The sequence below is a fragment of the Ziziphus jujuba genome, chromosome 10, assembly GCF_031755915.1.
Source record: "Ziziphus jujuba cultivar Dongzao chromosome 10, ASM3175591v1".
Taxonomy (NCBI): Eukaryota; Viridiplantae; Streptophyta; class Magnoliopsida; order Rosales; family Rhamnaceae; genus Ziziphus; species Ziziphus jujuba.
Window position 1 is genome coordinate 943,329 of NC_083388.1, and position 23,107 is coordinate 966,435.

Below are 23,107 nucleotides of genomic sequence, written 5' to 3' on the forward strand. Positions count from 1 at the left end.
TATTTATATTCATTATTATTCAAGAGCAAAGCTAAAATAAATCATTGTTGTATTAGTCAAATTTGTTTTTTTAATTGCTAGTGAGCTTAGTAAAAGATGTTCAAAGATATAATCTAGCTAGGACCCAGAGAAAAGAAGTGCTGACGTGAAGACAAAAGAGAGCACAAAGCATGTGAAAAATTTCATCAGAATATAAAAATAATTTTTTAAATCAAAATCAACTTTTATTTTTTGATGTAAAAATCAACTTTTGCTCTTATTAATTGGTCTAAATTATTTTAGTTGGCCAGACATGATCGATAATAATGGTAAGTGTAACTAAAACCCATGATTGATTTGTAAGTTTCTCCAAAATGTTGTCGTCCTATGATTGGATAAAATTCTAACTGTTATCTTCCTTTCATGATGTATATTGACAGATTCATAATGTTTTATTTTGTTTGTTACCTTAGCAAATGGACTGATAAGATGTTGCAACCGGATAGCGTATATATATATATATATATATGTATAATATGTTCGGTTTTTAACAAAACTAATACGATAATATTATATATTAACATACTACTAGATCAATTTTAAAAGATAGATTTAATCCAAACAAATAAATTCAAAAAAAATAAACAACTGTGGTAAAATACTTTAGTTAATATTATGGTGTCTGATTTTCTTTTTATTATTTTTTTGGATAAAATTATTGTCATGTAGAATTGATAAAAGACTGTAATTGTATATAATATTTTTATGGATATTGTATTAATTATTTAAGCAATAGTATAAATATCCATCGTATTCATGTATAAACCTTAACCAAGAAGACTGAAGCTAGTAGAGAAATCAAGAGTGGATCATGATGTTCCCAAAATGAAGATCAATTGGGCAAGACATGACCCAAATATTGAAATGCCATTGGCGAAGAAAATTACTAAAAAGCAAATTAAAAGAAAAAAGTTATGGAAAAAGAGATGAGCCAAAAAAAAAAAAAAAAAAAAAAGTGGAAAAACACTATCATAATGCCATACCGACACAGCGACAAGACAGTCCACCGGAGTCAAAGCTGATGATGCACCCAAAAGATTTTGTTTTTACAAACTCCGAATTAAAATTAATATAGCAGAGAAACTTAAAAAAAGAAGAAGAAGAAGTTAAAATACAGGGTTTCTCTCGATTGACACTGTCAAATGTCTCATATACATCCTCTGTAGATCTCCATAATTATCCTTTTATCTTCTAAAACCAAAGTATATAAGCGTTTTTCTGATCTTCCTCTGCTTATTATTATTATTATTATTATTATTATTCCATTAAACTAAACTAAAACACAGGAATTTAATCGGGTCTGAAGAGAGACAGGAGGTGATAATTCATGGATCATAGAGTGAATGATATAATATTTATATAACTATTATTAATCAGGCTTATAAAATTTGGATTAACAGTGGGATATTATATGTAATTATATTAGAAGAATTAAAATTCTTGATCAAGTGTAGAAATCAGGAGGTGGCTATGCAATGAGGCTCCCAGAACAGAAGAGAAGTGCAGCTTCTTGGCTTCTTGCAACCCTTTAACAAGGGAACCAAATGATCAGCCTTGTTCCCTCTCAGAACCACCAAATTTTGATGCTCATGGAGGTCATCTTCATGGTGTGCCATTAATTCATTCTTGGAGATAACAATTGTGTTAGTGTTTTTCTCAAGAGGCTTCAGAGCCGCATGATGAGTAGTAGTTGCTGTGGAGTTGCCACGCCAATAGTACTCATAGGCATTGAAAGAGGCTGCTGCTGTTGCTTTGGCCTCGTTCACAGGAGAAGAAGGAATCATCCGAGCCCCTGCTGGAGGAGGCGGCCGAGGAGGGAGTGACTGTGCGGTTGGGACCATGTTCTTCTTCTTCTGATGGTGATGATGATGATGATGATGATGGTCATCTTCTTCCAATTTGACAGCTGCTGCTTCATTGAACTTCCTTGGCCATGGCTGCTTCATATTTGCTAACCCAATTGGCTTATTGCTCATCATTAGTGACAACCCATGGAAATTGATGCACAATTTTGGTGCTTCCTCCATTTCAATTTCAATTCCTCTCGTTCCCTTTTCTTTTTCAACTACAACTTCAACTTCTTCATCATGAGTCTCTCCATCATCATCATCATCATCATCGTCGTCGTCGTCGTCGTCCTCTGTTTTGTTATTTTCTTCTTTTTCATCTTCCTCGAAGTTTACAAATTTCTCATCAAACTCTTCCTCATTTTCTTGATCATCAACACCGTCAACAACAGCAGAGGAGGTAGTAGTGTTGGTGTTGAGAAAAGTGAGAACAAGGCGACCATCTTGTCGATCTGCGTGGAAGTTTCTCTGAGAATGGACAGAAACAGCTTCAAGGACAAGACGGCCATTGTCTCGGCGAGTTAGCATGCGAAGAGAAGCTCCATCGGAATGAGAAAGAGATGAAATTGGAGGAGGGAATGATCGAGGAGGAGCTAGTACTGATTTTCTGGTACTGCCACCTTCTCCTCCTCCATGATGGTTGTCCCCAATATCAGATACGATCTGTGGCTGTTTCTGATCAGATTGTTCATCTTCTTCTTTGTCCTCCGATATTACTTCAACATCACTGCTGGTCTCTGACTCTGAAACAGGGTAAGAAGAGAAGCCATCGGAGCCAGTCTCTGATCCAAGACTCTCTGTGCAGATTTTCAGACTATTTTCACTCAACGTGCTTGCTGATCTTTTCACCAGAGGATGAATATAAGGAGGCGAAACCGATTTGGAAGCTTCATCTTCTTTGGCCTTCTGAGAAATTATTGAGCTCCAGATGTCGAATAGTCCTGTTTTCTCCACCTCTTTGTTCTTGTTTTCGTCTGGAACAGAGCTCCAAACATTGAACTTTCCATGTCGTCGTCCTCGGTGGTAGTCTTCTTCTTCTCCTTCCGACGAGGACGATGAAGACGATGAATCAGGAATAACAGCCATACAGAGCTCTGCAGAGGAGGCAGTCTTCTTCATTGGAGAGAATCCATTTTGTGCCAGCCATTTCTTGGACGACATGTCGGCGGACAGAGTTCGACGCAGAGAAGCAGCTCGACTTCTCTCCAAGGCGACATCAGGGCCGAGAATGGTGACGATGCCCTGCTTCTCATTGTGCTTCTTCACCACCTCTTGGGTGTCAATCTCCATGAAAGAAGAGCAGGCTGATTGTAAGCCAAAGCTCTTGTTGTTCATCAAAGAAGCTGAAGGCATATCCCAGAAAAGCAGAGGAGGAGGAGGACTAAAATTCTTAGTGGCTGCAGAATAAAAATGGTAACCCAGAAATCAGAAAATCAAAAATTCCAAAGAAAAAAAGAACAAAAAAAGCCAGTAAATTTCTGAACATTTATAAACAAATTTCAAGTTACAAAGCAAAAACGTTATATATATATATATATAAAGATAGTGCATGTGATCATTTAGAAAATACCAAAAAAGCTGATGATGATGATGATGATGAGAAACAATTGATGTACCTTATTAAGAGGATTGAAAGCAACAGCATCCAACAGAGGTCTCTGGGAAGAGACCACTGGGGGTGCGAGTTGCAGAGTAAATTAAAGTAGAAAGCAAAGAGTAAGAGTGAGAGCTGATTTAGAGGATGATGATGATGATGAAGTTGATGTTTGAGGAGGAGTGGCTGTGGCTGATGGCAAAGCAAGGAGGGGGGAGAATGTGGTATTTGTAGGGGGCCAAAAAGCTTTTGGAACCGTGTCCATTGGGACCCGCCCTAACACCACCACGAAAAAAAGATACACTTTCATTTCTTTTTTTATTATTTTTTCCTAGTTTTTTTCCCTTATCGGAAAAGTCGCTTAGTTAAAAATAAAAAAAAAAATTAAAAAAAAAAGAAAAGAAAAAAAACAACAACAATAATAATAATACATGGAGTTTGGAGTTAAGGACGGATGGCCTTATTTTGGTTCCCGTAGGCTCTCTCTCTCTCTCACTTTATTTCAATTTGTCTGGGATAATTTTTGCTTCCATTTTTTCATAAAAGCTTTGAAAAAGATGTATTTTACTGATTCTACTTGATATTTTTTCTTAGACCTACACTCTTACATAAAATAACATTTTGAAAGTCATGTCAACCATAGTATATAGCTACATCTCTTAGTTACTTGTGAATTTTGCTGTTCATATTTATCATTTAAGTTTTGCCATTTGTTATTATAGACAATAAAGATGTCGGAATCCATTGAATGTTAAATGGGTATATCTAATTAATTTTTTTTTTGATTTTTTAAAACTGAAACCTAATACAATAAAGTGATTTTTTTTAGACAATTACTAAATTGTTACATGATATATGAATGATAGTAACTAATGGTGACAATTAATTTTCTTATAATATTTTAATAAAAATGACTTACTTTTATTGAAATTACTTGTATATATATATATATATATATTTAATAATTGGCATCTCAATCTCTTTTTGGGTCAAATTATAAGTAATTTGTTATCTTGTAAGTACTAAGTAGCTATAGGCTTCTTCAAATATAGTTATGCATGGTTTATTTTAGATTGCAATTATAGCTTTCACTTAAAGTAAATAAAAGGGTCTCTTAGAAAGCTATATGGAAAAAATGGAAAAAGGATATTGAACTATTGATATTAGATGTTTTGGTTAAAAAAATTTGCAAGATGGAGATAGACCATGAAAATTATAAATGAGAATACTTTTTCTACATGCATGTAAAAATGGGAATAAAATCTTGGCATGGGAACTCATACATATTATTAGTGGTCCTAAAGAAAAGCTGCCAAAATTGGGTTCTTCTTCAAGTTGCTCTGAACTTCTGCTTCATTTATAACCACGCTATACTCTTTGTGCTCTGAAAAATTGATTTTAGCTCAAACACTCGAAAAAAGCGGTGTTTCTTTAATTAATATCGTGATGTATATGTATGTAGATATATAACAAGTCGTAATCATGTTTATATACTCGAACACTTCAAAATTTAATCCAAAAAAAAAAAAAAAGAAGGACCAAAAAGCAGAGTAAAGTAAGAATATATAACTTGCAAATGGACTAGTTGATGATGTTGAATTAATTTTCAAAAAATTGTTTAAACTTGGACCTAATGAGAAATTAAGAACATGGGAGTACAATTATGAAAGTTGACAATTATTTGACAGAGATTAGTGAATAATAAGTTCCAGCAAAGTCCCACCTGAAGGAATTGGTAAGGCAAAGAATTAGCATCGAGTTATATACCAATAAATATGAAATTTAATATAATTAGTAAAATTAATTTGGAAATTAGGTAAGAGGCAGAAAGTGACATTGATTGAAAATGGCTTAGGGAAGAAGCAAAGGAATCACTTTCAGATAGCTCAACATGATCGGGCGGCCAGAAAAAAACCCATGATCATGCATAGAATGAGAGAGAATCCCATCATAAACAATTCAATTAATTCTTATATAAATAAAATAAAATATTAATTAAATAAAAAGAATAATGTATATGTGGAAACAATCCAAGCCGTCACGTCTGGATTTTTGGACTTTTTGCCTCGCTCATTCTATCTGAAAGGTCATATGGTTTATACGTATATTGAGAAGAAAAAAACCAACAAATACGTCCACCACTCATATGTATTTATTAATTTACATACACACAAAAAGTTAGCGATGTTGATGAGCTCCAAGAATAAATAAAAATATAACCTGGATTTTCTCCTCATCAAAAACTTTAATATGTGTGGTTACTAACCCATTATATGGTTAAGACGGTTTCTCTCTCATTTTAGTTTCTAAGACTTCAAAATAGTTATATTTTATAATATATACATAAGTTTAGCCTTCGAGCAAACTTTTTTTTTTTTAACTTATTTCAAAGATAAATATATTTTCATTCATGAATCTAATTATCTATTAAAAATATAAAAATATAAAAAAATTGAATAATTAACATTTTTTCTGTGAAAATTGAATACTTTGAACATAAAAAAAATGTGCTGTACATAAAAGTGCATCTTAACATGAAATATTTTGAGATAAAGATTATATAGGTTTAATTTCTATTGAATCCAACTCATAGTGATTACTTATCAAAGAATAACTTTTTAAACTTAAATATGGAACAAAACTAATAACATTAGTTATAAATAACAATTTTTAATTTATTTTGGAAACAAACTTTACTATTTGCACTAATTTTTAGACTTTTTATTCTTTTTGAACAAATTTTTTTTTTCGTATTTTTTTAAATACTTAAACAGATTTTAGTAATTTTTCCATTCATTTTGAATATATTTTTTTTGAGGATTTTGAACCAAATTTTACCACTGCGAAGTCCATTTATATTCAAAGAAGAGGTTTTTTTTTTTTTTTTTTTTGGGCAATGCTCAAAAAAGTGTATGATATGGTTTATGATAAGAAAGCTATTTAGTATTAATACTAATTATTTGAACTGTTATTATTAAGTAAGAAAAAATATTTATTTTCAAATTTTTATTTTCAAGAATTTCATAGTTTCTTTTTTCTTAGTTTTAATTGTTTACTTTTTGATTTAATAGATATTTATTAAAAAAAAAACTATATTTGGAAGTGTTTAACATTAACATGAAAGTGAAATAATTTTAAGCATAGAATGGCTTAGTGACCAAACGTCATTATATTTTTAAATCCTGCTCCATAAATATGAGTTGAAAAAGTACCATAGAGAGAGAGAGAGAGAGAGAGAGAGAGGCAACCCATAGAAATAAAGACCAAGTCGTAAGCATTGCCACAAACCGAAGAAGGCAAGGGAGAAACTCAGGATGCGGCTTGTCTGCCTATAAAGCAAAATACCCCACTCAAAACCTAGCTATATGTACCTCTACAAATTGAAAGCTTTTCTATTTTGTTTCTAAATTTTTTTATTCAAATATTTTCCCTAATTTCAACCACTTGCTCTTACTCTCATTATCACTAATTCCATCCAAAAGTAACTAGGTAAATTAAATTAATTGGAAAACTTTGATAATATTATTCCAAAGTGAATGCCATATGCATGCATGTCTCTTATATATACTTTTAAATATTTAATTAAAATTTAAAACTAACCAAAACCAAAAAGTATTTACGTGACTCCCGTAGGTGGAGTATGAGTAGTGTAACTGAAAAATGGTGGAGGTGACGTTGGCCAACACTACTAGCTGTGGTATGAAAAGATATGTCTATACTTTTAGGTTAAATTCTTTAGAATTTTGATGATGTATACTAAAATTCAATATTAGGGTTTTAATATTATTTCTTTTTTCAAAAGAATATATTTTATTTCTAGCCAGCAGTATTCCCGTGGTTTGATAAAGTAATTATGAGTTTTCGGCGCTAATTAAGTAATGATAAGTATAGGTATTAAGATGACATATTCAAACAATTTGAACCACCGGCCTATTCTTCATGGATTCCAAGCTAGCTAGATAACTACCCACTATATGCAACAAAAAAATGCTCCCATGCTCACGTCTCATGTTATATATAATAAATATAGAAAAACCAGCATCTTTTAGGTTTATAATTTTTAAGCTCGCAAATTGGAATCCGGTGGAGGTAATTTTGAGAGTTATCATAAGTGAGAGAAAGATTCGGTGTTTTTATTTATTTATTTATTATTTAAATTATTATAGAATTGGAGACTAATGGGAAGAAGTAGTAAATAAAAAGGAGTGGCTCGTGAATATAACTTCATGCGGTTTCCTATAGAACAGAAAATAAATTAGAAAAAAATAAAGTGAATATTTGAATAGATAAGGTGCAAAGAATGACATTTCGTCGTAGAATTTGGTTGATTAAGTGGAATCTTAGAGAGCGAATAAGAAAGGTAATGCAACTCTGATTAATTCTAGTTTTTATTTAGGGGACCAGTTTTCTAGGCTTTCCTATATATATATATGCGTTCTTCTAATTTCATCACCATCAACTTTGTTCATATTATTTTTTTTTTAAATTATTATTTATCCTAACTTCGAATAAATTTTATCATCAGCACAATAAAGAGAAGGAATAATTTTATGATTAATTTTAACTTTAAAAAAAAAAAAAACGTTATAAGATGTTAGAAACTTGAACGTCGATTGCGTTTAGTACCAATTTAAAGGTCACTTTTTAAGAAAAATTAAAAACAACAAAAGCAAACCCTCAAATACAAAAAAGTTGTGGTGGGTCTGGCTTACAATTTTTTTTTTTTTTATAATGAAAAAAAATAAAAGAAGGATGAAATACTTTGTATTTAGGAAATAATTAAATCATAAAACGGTCAACACATATACTCAATACCATACGGATTGTCTCCACCAAAAAGAGGAAAATTTTATAAGCTTATATCACTTGCTAATTAAGTCAACTGCCTCTCTGATTGGCAGATAGTCGACTCACCATTATTATATATATTGTATAATTATCCTATTAAAAAATAAATATAAATATGGGGATGTGATTAAAGATAGGAAGTCTTTATCTTAGGTGTATATATATATATATATATATGCGTGTTTATGTATAAGCTACATATTATAAAATTAAAATAAAAAATAGAAAGAATATATGTAGTCATATTCATATATAACATAATCAAATAACAATTACTTTTCCGTACGTTTATTTAGTAGACTCCAACTGGATGGATCGATTCGGAGTTGACTACACATAGGTATATAAAATGATCTCCTTGGAATATGAATTTTACTTTCGGTAGGCATTAATAATATTATTATTAATAAATAGTAAATTATCATTAATAGTTAATGATTATTATTATTAATTTTGTATTTACATAAAAGGAATATACAGATATATAATATTCAATATTAATTAATTATCATTAGATTATGATTTTGTATATGCGCGAAATATAAAATGTTGTAGTTTAGGATTAGGAATATATAAAATTATATAGAAAATTTGTGCATGTATAAATAAATTTAGTGCCCCATGCAGTGAAGGGAATGCAGCAATGGGGAAGCTCCACGTCATGGACTGTTGTGGAACAAAGTAAATCGATAAGAAATGTGACTGGTTTTGATATAAATACGATTCCAAATACATCATCCTATAAAGAATATATATCACATCATATTATATATAATTTTCTTTTTTTTTATCATATATATTGTAGGAGGCATAAAGGAATTGCATTAATTAGGACGCTTTAGGGGACCCGATAAGTTGGACATCATTACTCCAATTGATTGACCATACGAGACTTTTCATCATTAATTTTTTTTTACGCATGGGATTATCAAATTTATAAACGTATTTAACAGTTTAGTATTTGACTACATTTTGGTGATATTAAATTATATATTGGGTTGGTCGAACCATAAAGAAAAAAAATCTATTGGCCAAGAGATAAGGAGGGGTCTCATGAAGAGCTAGCTGTAGGAATGATATTCTTTAATTTGTCGAATGGGACACACACACACACACATATATATATATACCTTTAGCCAATACTTGGGCTAAATTATCTATATTTATTTTATGATTACTAGTCTTAAAATTAATCACTTTAATTATGAATTAATAATATATATATATATATATATTTTTTTTTTTCAAATATAAAATTTTAAATTTATAATCATTACTAAAATATAATGATTTGATTACTGAACTGTTGCGTAGTTATTTCTTTGATGAAATAAAATAATAAACGAAGTGTAGTACTTTATTTGAGTCTTATTTGTGTTTTGGATTGCATAACGGTTTGATTAAGTAAGGTTGAAGGGGGTAAACCATAATATTCAATAATATTGAGGGGATTATTAAGCCATTAACCTCCTGTTTTGGTCAATTTTCTCTTGTGTATTTTACATGTCATTTTTCAAATGGAGACAAATTAATCCCACTTATTTGATCATTGGGCGAAACATAAAGCAAAATAAGGGCGCGTATATATACGTGCATGTTTTGGCGTATGATTCTTCTTGGGATTAAACTAATTCCAATGATTTATAGGTGATAAAATACATTGTGTGTATTCCATTTTGTCCATACTTGATCATATGATTTGGACATAAATACATACGTACATATATATATATATATATATATGTTGACATATTGATATCTATATATACACACAAAAGAATACCTCAAAAAAATAAAAAAAAAATTTTGTATATGAAATTCCTTATATATAATTGCAATCAGGTGTACTTTCTAACTTGTTATTTATTTTTTTGTTTTTGTTATATTTTTGTGTTGAGTTAAACCTTTTTTTTTTTTTTTTTTTTTTGGGAATTCGAAAGTGAGAAAATTAAGATGCAGATGAAAGTACTGCCTAAACAAAAATAGCAGATAATATTATAATTAATTATTTGAAGTGGCATCTCCATGAGAAACAAAATTGACAAATAAGGAAGTGACACGTAATGAAACTTTTATTTTATTTTCCAATGAGAGGCAGTTGGTTTGTGCTTTCCCCTAATAAACAATTGTCATAAAAAGGGAGACCAAGCGTTATGGAAAGAGAGCATATTGTCCTGTCTGATTCCCACTCACACCCATTCACAATTGAGAGACAATGGGCAATATTGGACATCTAGTAGGAATTCTTTTTCTTTTTTATTTTTCTTTCCCTTTATATTATTTAATTTCTAACTTTAATTACTGTATGAGCAGTCTAACTTCATAATCTTATAGTTTGACATACGTATGCCTACTATATATATATATATATATATATGATATATTTGGAAGTTCTTTTTGTAAATATATATATATATATACTATGAGTATTTATATGAGCAGGTCGGACCTGATCAAAATAGTTCGGTCAATAAACAAGCTAAAAATTGTAGCTATTGGATTTAAAAACATAGTACGAAACGAGTTAGATTTAAAGTTTTCTCAGGTGAGAAAAATTGCCAAAATTTCCTTTCGCTCGACACCATAGCTCCTGCTCCACCAACCTTCAGACCTCTTCAATGGCAGATTGGTCTAGAGCCAAAAAGAACACCAGCCTCACTGCAAAAATGGCGATTATTCCACCTTTTACAAAAAGTTCTCTCCTTAGGGTCTTCTTTACCATCTTCCTCTCTTCCTCTCTTCATCCTCCTCGGCTTTTACACCATCTCCACTACTCTTTCTGCCAGTTCTTCTTCTTCACGACCATTCCCTCCACTGTTCCAATCTCACCACCTCTGCAATTTTCAGCTCACCATGCTTGTCCTCTCCCACCAGAACCTCTGAAAACTCCAAATTTTTTGGATTTTTGCTTTGAAAATTTTGCCAACCACTACCCATGTCATGACCCATCAAGAGAGAATGGAAGATGAGTTGAGGATGAAAGGTTACAAATCCCAAATAAAATTTTGAAAAGGTTACTACCCTAAAAATATTGAAAAGCAAAAAAAAAATTTTAAAAAAGGGTTATCTGAAAAAAGAGGATTTTAGTGACGATTTTCTAAAAACCATCGCCAAAGGGAGAAAAGCCGACACTTTTACAAAAAATATCGGCTATTGCATAGAATTTTTAACGATGCTTTCTTAAAAACCATCACTAAAATGTTTACAATATCTGACGCTTTTGTATTAAAGCATCGACTTTTCTTCTTTTTGAAGACGATTTTTTAGAAAACCGTCACTAAAATCCTATTTTTTTTTCTTCAGAAAACTCTCTTTTTTATTTTTTAAATTTTTATTTGTTCACTTTTCAATGTTTTTAGTGTAGTAACCTATTCAAAATTTTTATTTGGGATTTGTAACCTCTCACCCTCAGCTCATCTTTCATTCTCTCTTGATGGGTTATGACATGGGCAGTAGTTGGTGAAATTTTCTGAGCAAAAATCCAAGAAATTTGGAGTTTTCGAAGGTTCTGGTGGAAGAGGAAGAGCGTGGTGAGTTGAAAATTGCAAAGGTGGTGAGATTGAGAAGTTGAGATTGGAATAGTGGAGGGAATGATCGTGAAGGAGAGGTGAAGAAGAAGAATAAGAAGAAGAACAAGAAGTGGTGGAAAGAATGGTGGAGATGGTGTAAGAGCTGAGGATGAAGAAGAAGGAAGAGAGAAAGATGGTAAACAAAACCCTAAGGAGAGAACTTTTTATTAGAAGGTTTGCAGAAGAAGGTGGAATAATTGCATTTTTGCAGTGGGCTGGTGTTCTTTTTGGCTCTAGACTAGTCTACCATTGCGGAGGTTGGAGGGTTGGTAGAGCGGGAGCTATGGTATCAAGTGGGAAGGGAATTTTGATAATTTTTCTCACGTGAGAAAATTTTAAATCTGAACCATCTATGCTATGTTTTAAATCCAATGATCACAAATTTTGATATGTTTTTAAATCGTACCATTTTGATCAGATCCGACCTGATCATAGAAACACTATATATAAAATAGAACAAAATTTTATTTTTATAATTAATTACTTTTATAGAATTTATAGCAAAAATGCCATCTCCACATTCCTACCATTGTTAGTATATTCACATTTATCTATAGTACACATAAGTATAATTTTATCTTGAAAGATTTAATCATGTTTCAACACGTAGGGGGTCAAAATGCTGCATGGCACATGGTTAAATAGGCAGAAGCTTTGCATCAAATATATAGAGCGATTGGACAACAGTTCGATAAGAATTTTCCAGTTAAAACATATTCATATCTACAGCCGGACAACCTGATCAATTGGAGCATATCTATATATATATATATATATATATATATAATTTTTTATCATCTTTCATATGCTAATCACTATTACAAAATATTCTGACTTGGGTAACTTTATTTTTTATTTTTTATTTTTTGCTTAAACTGACTTGGGTAACTTTATATTCATACCCCTATATATATATGACATAAATTTCTTTTTAATTAGAGGGTCCATAGTCATGACAACAATATCATATATGGTCATATCATAAAAATTTTATGCTTATTGAAAAAGATTACTAATATATATTATTTAAAAAGCATTCGATAAAGCTGTGATTGATCATGCTCCTGTTTGTCAGTTTTCTGTCACAACTTTTAGCTATCAATTTGTTATTATTTCATCAATAATTACATGTACGCGCGCGCGCGCACACACACACACACGTTAATTTGGCTACAATTTGCTTCACGAAAACGTTATTTCGTGTCTGTTTCGTATTAACGGGGTCATCATGTTGTAACTAAATATGTGATTTGACTACAATTTTTTCTTACCAAAGATTGTTTTATTTTGTTCCTTTTTGCTGTAAAAATTGTACTGATCTTGTGGCCTATTTTGTTTCCCACAATATGCATTTATATTTGATCGATTCGCCATTCTAGATAGATTGTGCATGTCCCATCATCATGCACAGGGATCACTTATCAATGATTCCTAGTCATTGGGACAAGGCAATGTGTGTGTGTGTGTGTGTGTGTATATATATATATATATATATTATTATTGAATTTATATGTTTGTGATTATAAGCGGTTTTTGATAAAACCCAACATACACATAATGTCCCATTAATGGATCGAGGTATTGGTACCCTACGAAACTAGCTAGGGAAGTAAATATATTTAATTAGCATAGAGCCATGATAGGACTTAAGAGAAACCAATATATACTGTTTAACAAAAAGAATATTAATATGTTATATTTTATATGGTGCAAAAACTCTAGAAATTAATAATCAATTTACATGCAATTAGCTATCAATATTACAAATGCTACGTGTTTCATGCACAATATATCGTTTAACCAAATAGTACAATATGTTTAAAAAAGGATAAAGAATATTACTATGCATAGAAACGCATACAATATGCACCTCCAATCATGCATAGACCAATATTGACCAACACTTTATATGATCACTTTAACTAAAAGATAGGATAGCACAAGCAAAATATCTTTCAGTCCTACCCTAATGGTTCGGCTAGGTTATTATATAAATATATAACTCTCAGTTACACAAATTTAATGATTGGTTAGCAATTAAATACAAGAAACAATCGGAGAAAAAGTTCTAATTTAGAAGGAAAATGAAGCAGAATGTAATACGCGCGCATTATAAATCGAATGCACTACTCAATTTGCAGAAAAAAGCTCATATATTCATAGGTAAGCAAGGTTAAATATATTTCATGTATATCCGAAACTTTGGCTTTAAAAAAAAAAAAAAAAAAGGGAAAAAATCAAAGTACGTCAGCAGAAGCAAACACCTCTCCTTTTTTTGTTAACTTTCCTAGAAAATTAGTTTACTGGAAAAATCAGAGTTAAAAAGACGGTGTGAGACTTGGGACCAAAAAAAAAAAAAAAAAAAAAAAGGTGATGAAGAAAAGAGAAAAGGGGAAGATATTCGCCCCCAACAAAGTGTTGCTTTAAATATTATATACACTAAACTTTATGGCAAAGGGGCTTCTTTTAATAACACCACCTTTATTATTCCAATCAGAAGATCTTCCCCCATTATTACAGTGATTGGGTGATCCATCTGGTGGCACAGAAACAAAGACAGAAAGCAAAATACGAGAGAAAAAGAAGGAGGGAAAAAAAAAAAAAAAAAAGCGAGAAAATGCGAGAATATGTTTGGAAGAATTCCTCCAGCTATAGCTATGACTCTCGTGTTTGGCATTTGAATATTTATTAGTCTAAAATTATTATTCGTCGTTCGACCACCACCAATAAAATTTATATATTATATAACAATTTAATTATATATCATATAACAATTTAAGTAGTATTTTAAAAATAATTATTTTTGTTTAATAAATTTTTAGTATAAAAAATTATAAAGCAATTAAATAAACCAATTAAAATTTATCTCTTTTTCAAAAAAATAATAATAATAATAAAATTTACCCATTTTGGCAATAATAGATTTCCTTTAGAACTTTTGTTCATGCGTTGTCAAATAACAAAATTTTTATTAATAATTAGAAACCTTTTTTGAGGGTTGCAAATGCTGCGAATAAGAGAGTACCACGTGGCAGAATAGCAAACGGACACGTAAACGGTGTAGGCTTTGCTTGTCGTGCGTGGTCCAAGGCCTTTTGAAAGGGCCAGCAGTCAGCACACACCATGATGGCGAGGCCAGCGGTGGCGTTTGGCTTTGGGTTCTGACTTTTCAAAGCATGGGGTGTGAGCCACCCACCAACGTACTCGTAGTGAGAAATTGGTAGCCAGCCTAGCAGAATCTTAGTATATTCTTTCGGCCTTCTCTTTGTACGTGTGAATTGCTTACACGTGTAAAATTTGACCCAGAGTTAATAAGATCCTGTTTCATACTTTTTCTGATTTTTACTTTTATATTTTATTATTATTAAATTTTTTTTTTACACAAAGTTTTGTTATTATTCCTTAGAAGAGAAGAGAATGTTGGTCTATCAAAATCCAAATCTCTCTCCTCCACCTTTCGTTCAATCAACCAATTTTGATACCCTATATCCCTTTCAGATTGTATGGTGCTTTGTGAGTGATAGTTTTTTCTTTTTCAATTTTACTTTGTGATTTAACATGCTTATCGCACATGCAAAAACTTTTTTCATTTTATTTTTTTGTGGTGATTATTAACTTGCTTCTGTAATTAAAATTTTCCTTTAACTACAATTTTTGGAATGCTAAATACATTTTGATGTTTTAACAGATAAGTAATAGTTCATTCAATTAATCTAACTATTTATATATATGATGAAGTGATGGATCTAAAATAGACAATTATTATTATTATTATTATTACTACAAAGAACTTGGAATTTAATTAATTAATTTTGATATATAGCTGAGTTAATTGTTTTCAGATAATAATAGATTTTGAATTTGTAATTATAATAATTAAGCAGCCTAGCGTTGAAGAATTTATTTCCACTTCTGTCAGCATATTTGTGGTGAATTTTTTTTTTTTTTTTTTAATTCCATAGCAAGAAAGTGAATAAGAATATATCAAAGCTTATTCTCAAAAAGACACCGTGTGTCTGTCACAATTTTAGTAGTAAAAATGCATGCAGCATTACCCCTCTACTTTTCTTTGCGCATCTCTTCTTCTAAATTGCGGCCTAAGGATTCAAAAGAAATTAAATTATAGAAAGAAAAAAAAATCATCAATTTTTCTGGTACGTAGCTTTTTTAGCCTGACATAGAGTTATCAAACACTTTATTATGGATTTCTTTATTTATTTTTTCATATGGGTTTTAATCATGGGTACCCTTTGTATTAGTAGGAAATGTTATAATAATATGTTTTTTTTTTAATTTTTAATAATAGTTGAAGAAAGAAACAAGAAAAGTTTTCACTTCTAGGACATGTCAAATCAATTACGTAATTAGACACTTTAATTACTATCATATTGGATTCTCTTACAACTAGCTAGTTTAACGAAACAACTAATTATATATTTTTAAATGTTTATATTCGTGGTAATCAGCTTACATTTGGTACATATTCAAGTCTATATTTCCTTAATTTGAATACAAAATTAATTGTGGCCGACACCGTCTCGACATTAAGAATGAATGCCTCCTTACAAAGTTTTAGGGAAAATCATGTGCTTGGATAGTTGGATTAGGGAATGACAATGACTGTAGATATATAAATTATCATTTATTAATATTTTAGATAATGTAAAAAAATTTGTAATTTTTTACCCATCTTCTTTGGATTTACTTTCCAAAAAAGTTATGCTTTGACAGCTTTGTTAAGACTTTATTTGGTGTAATTTTTTTTTTTTTAACTTTTTCAAAAGTGTTTTTTAAAAAAATTATTTTTTATTGATTTTGATTAAAAAAATTTATACAGATTCAAATAACTTTCAAAAAATTATTTAAATATTCTTAAAAGCAGCTTTAAATTTTAAAATTTATTTTTATCTTTTTAGTAATTATGGCAAATAGAATTTAAGTTGTTTTTCTTTCGAATTAAATTTGTATTTTAAATTATCATATCGAATTTAAAATTTTAAAATAAATTGTGCTTTAACATCCTCATTGAGTTGAGTGTAGGTATAAAAAAAAAAAAAAAAAAAACAAAAAAGTCCTTTTCCATAGGTTTTAACAGATGGAGATGTACCAATTATTATGGGCATCACAAAGAATGTTAAGGGAAATCTGTGAAGGAGATCATCATTTATATAGCAAATTTATCTAGACACCATGAGCTGAACTTGCGTTAGGGGATTAGTCCCAACAACATGAATATCTCAAAGTAATGAATTTTATTGGAAGAAAAATGCAATGAACTTAGAGAGCATGCACAAATTGGAAAGCAAAACCAGTAAATTATGGAATGAAATTAGTAAGTTAGGTTTGCCACAGAAAATATAGGCAAGAAGCCAAGAGACATGGCAAAAGTTGTGGAACGGTGAAAGGCACATAACAAGGCAAAGTAAATTGAGGGAGAGTCAGATCCTTGTCTGCCCACCCACCATCAAATTGTATACCTAATTTTCTTGATTGTATTAACTGAGACACCACTTTCTTTGATTTGTTGGGCTTATGGCTTTCACCATAAGTATGTCTCTTAAAATTATGTCCAAATGCTCCCCTTCTAAATGTCCTTTCTCTCTCAGTTTCTAATAAAAAGGATATATATATATATATATATGTATGTATATGTATATGTATATTCCTATTTCATCATCAACCAAAATCTAATCCGCACCTCCATGTCTTTTCATTTCATACCTAAAGGGGTTTGCCTAACCTCTTTAATTATGAAGCTATTTATCTTTTTTATATTATTACTGTTATTATGTTATGGTAAATTTTTTTTTTAATATATATTTTTTGATGTTGGGAGTATTGAGGTTTTGAATTCGGGATCTCCACTTACAAAAAGAGTGAATTTTCCACTGCCCTTTCTCTGCATTGATATCATTATTTTGTTTACCTCATTTATTTGAACTTCATATATTATGATGAAAATTGTTTGTTTTGTTTTTATTTTATTTTTTTTGGGGGTTAAATTGGATGTTTCACTCAGCTTGTGTATTGGCCCCAATGCTCTATTATGGCCTAATTGGTGGTCAGTGTGATCAGGAAACAATGCAAAACCACTATTATCGCTATTTCCCCCCATCCAAGGTGATATAAAAAAATAAAAATAAAAATATTAATATATATGTATATATATATATATATATATTTTGGGTAATAGATTAGGCGGTGTTCTTCTCAGCACCAAATGTTAGCTCAAATTTCTAGTCAACAGGGCCTTAAAGCATCGGGCTATACCTATCCAGAGCTCGAGTCATCAAACCAGGCCAGAAAGTAAAGATGGGCCTTGTATAGTGTTCAAAGCCGTGCCCAACATTCTCAGACTCCGGGTCCGTTTTCATTTAAAATACCAGCTGTACACCTCAAAATAATAAATGTATGTCAACGATAATCCAACTATGCTGGATTTCAATTGGAATTTATGGGTTAAAATAGACCAAAATTAATTAACTTAGTCAAAATATGTGGTTTTCATAAATTCCATGGTACTCCCAAATGTATGTTATCCGTTGACATATTTTTCGAGAAAAAAAAAAATTAGTGTGACAACTCCTTGCTAGCTATATCTGCATTTATATGTAACTATATATAAATATTTATGTGGCCTTCAAAATTTACAAGATAAATATTTTACTTAATTTAATTAATATTGTATTATAAATTAAATTTTATAATCAAAGTATATATAGAGCACGTGATGTATTACGATCACAAGCTATTATAAAAATTCTTAACAAATGATAATTTCCACGACTTGCATTTATATATAGCTATATAAAAATAATTATGTTGCCTTCAAAAATTGACAAGCCAAATATTTTACTTAATCCTATTGTATTATTTTGAGCAAAATACATAGAGCATTTTCAGGTATATATAGGATTTTATTCCGAAACAATTATAAAAATTCTTAACCATCATTGATAGATCTTATTTACCAAAACTGCATTGCATAATGTATATTATGCTGCATGTCCATTTTCCACACACAGCATTAGTCAATGAAAAAATTTATATACAGAAAAATAAGAAAAGAAAAGGGAAAAAAAAGAAGAAGGAAAAATTCTAATTAAGAAGATGGATATGAAGACAACAAATGAGGAGGAATACAAGTAGAATTTTTCCAAACCCTAGAGTGCAATTTAAGAATCTCCTTAGCCTTGTCTTTGGTCTTCAAACTACTATCCACTTGAATAACCAAACACAACTTTCCCACAACACCCACCTGCAACATTTCCTGAAGAACCCTAGAAGTCGCAGAGAACCTAGAAATGGACGATAATATCCTCACAGCCTTCTCGCTCGCCACATGCGAAACCCTAAGTATCTTCTTCGACACAACAGCGAGTCCAGCAGAGTGCATCAACAGCTCGGCTCGACCTTCAGCACAGCCGCAGAGCTGGTCCAAAGCCGTTAACACGAGCTCACAAGCTCTCTTCTCGAACGTTTCGAGTAAAAGCTCGATCAAGATCAAAACGGCACCGGCTTCGACAGCTTTGATTCGGTTCCTTCCCCAAGGAGAAATTTCCACAAGGAGCTTCAAAGCAGCTTTAGATGCAGCTTGCGATATCTGATCACGCACAACATTCACAACCTCTCTGAACAACTCGGTTTCGAGACTCACCAGCTGGATGGGATCAGCAACTTCTAAAAGCGACTTCAACAGAACCGCTGCATGAGCTCGCGACTTGTAGTTCCCGCATCTCAATACTCTCACCAATGAGTCGATGATCTCGCTGTCTTCCTTCATGACTTGTCTGAAACGAGCTTCTGAGTTCTTGAGATGGAAAAGGACTTCAATGGCTGTTTCTGATATCGATGAATTATCGTTCTTCTTCTTCTTTATCAACGAGACCAAGAACTCTATCGCTCCAGCTTCCTCTAAAATATTCTTGTTTCTTTCGCTTTGAGAAGCGATGGATCTGAGCCTGAGCAAGCATTGGACGTGCCTGCTCGGATAGTTGTTGGCTTCGTTGAGGAGTTTGACGATCTGGGCTTTGTCGATTGGTGATTTCGGAGTCGGAATCCTTTCGATTCCGTTAGAAGCATTGAGAGTGCACCAAGCTTGGATGAGTCTTCGAAGTGTGTGGTTTGGAGTGAGATCGGAGTCGAAAAGTGGCTGTTTGGTAACTGGACAAGTTGTTTTCTTGCACGAGAACAACCATTTCTCTATGCTTTCCCGATCGTATGTTATCCCGGTTGAGACTATGACTGGATCTCTCATTAGTTGTAAGGAGATCGGGCAAAGAAAATGGGAAGGAACATCAACAATAAGATTATTGTTGTTACTGTTTCCCTCCATCGAAATCAAAGAAAGATAACAAGAAATTAAGTTGAAGAAGAAGAAGGAAAAAAAAAAAAAATTGTAAGAAATTAAATAAGGTGGGATTGGTTCAGATTATGAATAATTGGGAATGAAGTATGGGCCTCCAAGTTTTGAAAAAGTAGAAATTGGCAATATATATTGAAGGGTTTGGATGGAAATGGATAGGGGGATTTTAATTTTTATATGGAAAGGCCAAGAGGGAGAAGAAAGCAATGCAAGTTGTAGGAAAACGATAAAGTCAACACACGGAAATAGATGAGATGGGGATGCAATTGATTTAATAATGGGGGTTTTTTCGTTTACCAAGGTTTTGGAGGAAATATATTAATTAATTAAATCTATAACGAAAACAAATGGGAGTAAATGAAATGGATGGAGTGTATTGAGGGGTGCGAGAGCACCAGTCGGTGTTGCAAACCGTGTCCTATTATTATATTTTAGGTCAATAATTTCGAAATTACATTTATACCCCTATATTTTATTTTTTTAAGTTTATTCTTATTATTATTCTTATTATTGTTATTTGTTTCCATGCATCTATTTTAAACAATTTAATTGAATTCTGACACTAAAATGATCACATTTGCATCTGAATTATATGTATTTACCAGTTGATATATATATTTTTTCACATTTTTTTTTTATGTATATACATTTTATAATTGAAAATTTTGAAAGAATTATATATAAAGTTAGTGAAGCTATATTATATAAAATAAAATGTAAAGAAAATACTTTTGTGATTCCAGAAAACGCAGCATTATCAAACAAGAAAAATAAAATAAAATTCCAAAAAGAACGGACATAATGAAATTTAGAATAGAAAATGAAAGGGTATTAATGTAATTTTGTCTACTTTTAGTATTTGATACATAGGGTCTTTTGACTTTCGCCAATAAAATATATGTGTGGATCGAAGTTGATTGGGAAACGTGTAGGGTGCCTGAGCTGGGTGCCGACAGCGTTCTGATAAAGGTTATGGGGAGCAAATGGGTCTTTCACGCATTTCTTTTGCTCATATAAATTCTGCCATTACTTTTTCTCTATTTTATATTTCAGTTCATTGTTACCAAACTCATTTTAATAAACTATTCAGCTTTGCACATATATACAAATATAATATAATAATGTTGACCAATTTAAAATATTCCACATTTTTGTTGTTTGTGATGTGAATAGAGTAGAATAGACGAGACAAATGCATTATAATTGTGAAAATAATATGGGTATCGTTTAGTTTATTTATTTATTTTAAAAATAATGGGATGTGGCAGCTTTATTTATCTATTTAACTTAATGTCTAAATATTGATTAAGATGTAAAGGGAACCATCATTACATGTTAGATTTTTATATAATATACATTAATAATTTCAATCTCGATTTCAACTTGGATGAATTAAAATTAACTTTATGACTCATGCCATGGTTAGTTTTAAAGTATATGGTCAAAGTTTGTTATTTTTAGTCATAAACTTTGTTTAGTGAATTATTGCAATTTTAGTGATTATATTTTTGCTTATTCAAATAAAAAAACTAAGATTTTTTTTTTTTGGGGGAGAAAATAGCTAAAATCGCTAGTTCCATTATTATTATATAACAGTTACAAATAATTATTCATTTTAAACTAAGGTAAAAAAAATAATTATTAAAAAAAAAACTCGAATTTGATTATGGAACTCACATAAGTGTTATTCAATGACATCAGCCAATAATAAAGGAAACTACCAATAATAAAAAGGACACATAAAGAGGTAAGGAGGATGGCCTCCACTCTAATGCGAGGTGAATATTGTCTCACATATTCAATCATCATCAGAAAACATGATCGTCTTCGCTGCAATAAAAAGAACATTTTAATAAGATTAATAAATCAATAAAATAATTTTTTATTTTTTATTTTTAATTAGATTGAGGGCATACCACTCCAAGCTGCAAACTCACCACTGCCAGCATGGATACTTTGGGGTTGATTAATGAGAATAACTATATTAATTGGAATCCAATGGAAGTAATTTTGAGATTATATCATAAATGAGAGAGAGATTCGACCGGTGGGTATTTTTTTATTATAAAATTTGACACTAATGACAAAAATAAAAAGGAAAAATAATGTATGTATATATATATATGTGCATCCAAATACTTGAAAGTAGGCAGGCAAGGGAACAGTGGCTAGGCCCGAATCATTTATGGACAGGCTTGGAGTGCTGGACCGTGAAGAGTGAAGAGTGAAGACATATGTTGCCCTACAAGAGCTTGGTCCAGTCCACCGAATGCTTTATACTGTTTCTCTATATTTGCAGTTTTAAATATGGGGATTACTACTACAAGCTTCAATAAATATCACATTAATTGATATAAAATACGATGGCAAACAAATTGGAAGCGGTAGTATTGTTGCCAGGTTATCTCCAATAAATATGAGGAAAATAACAATAATAATTAAAAAGCGCTCTTTGTTTTAAGGGGATCATATTTAATATAATTTTGCCATTTTTTTTTTTTTGGGGGTTTTGGTGTGGGCATGGGGGGTTTCTACAGATCAATTTTTAATTTAGAGGGAGTTTTGAAAGTGTCAACCCCATACCTATGGGCTGTGGTTTGACTAATATATATATGTCTCATGCCAAAACACACATATATATATATGTGTGTGTGTGTGTGTGTGTTCAATTATAAAATGGAACCTAAATACGTTACAGTGAATATATATTCTATTTATTGGGTACTCAAATATTGCGGAACGCAATACTTTAATCTATTATATCTATTTTCCCATACATAGAACTTTTCGAGCACAAGCAAGAATATTTATATTTAAATAGAATAATGTTATAGGTATCAAATTT

At 31.1% G+C, this 23,107-nt stretch overlaps 2 protein-coding genes across 2 annotated transcripts; both read right to left on the bottom strand.

Moving 5' to 3' along the window:
• Positions 1-1,374: 1,374 nt before the first annotated feature.
• On the bottom strand, positions 1,375-3,692 carry LOC112489570 (protein FAF-like, chloroplastic). Its single transcript, XM_025068297.3, has 2 exons — positions 3,503-3,692; positions 1,375-3,283 (listed from the first exon to the last, which is right to left on the bottom strand). Exon 2 carries the CDS (start codon positions 3,237-3,239, stop codon positions 1,497-1,499), a length of 1,743 nt encoding a protein of 580 aa, XP_024924065.3. The 5' UTR covers positions 3,240-3,283; positions 3,503-3,692; the 3' UTR covers positions 1,375-1,496.
• A 15,279-nt stretch (positions 3,693-18,971) lies between these two features.
• Positions 18,972-20,394, bottom strand: LOC107403585 (E3 ubiquitin-protein ligase PUB23). Its single transcript, XM_016010495.4, has one exon. The coding sequence runs from the start codon at positions 20,230-20,232 to the stop codon at positions 19,000-19,002; it is 1,233 nt and encodes a 410-aa protein (XP_015865981.1). The 5' UTR covers positions 20,233-20,394; the 3' UTR covers positions 18,972-18,999.
• Between the last annotated feature and the right edge of the window lie 2,713 nt (positions 20,395-23,107).

Coding starts and splice junctions, on each gene's coding strand:
- LOC112489570 (XM_025068297.3), bottom strand. CDS start 3,239: ATGCCTTCAGCTTCTTTGATGAACAACAAGAGCTTTGGCTTACAATCA.
- LOC107403585 (XM_016010495.4), bottom strand. CDS start 20,232: ATGGAGGGAAACAGTAACAACAATAATCTTATTGTTGATGTTCCTTCC.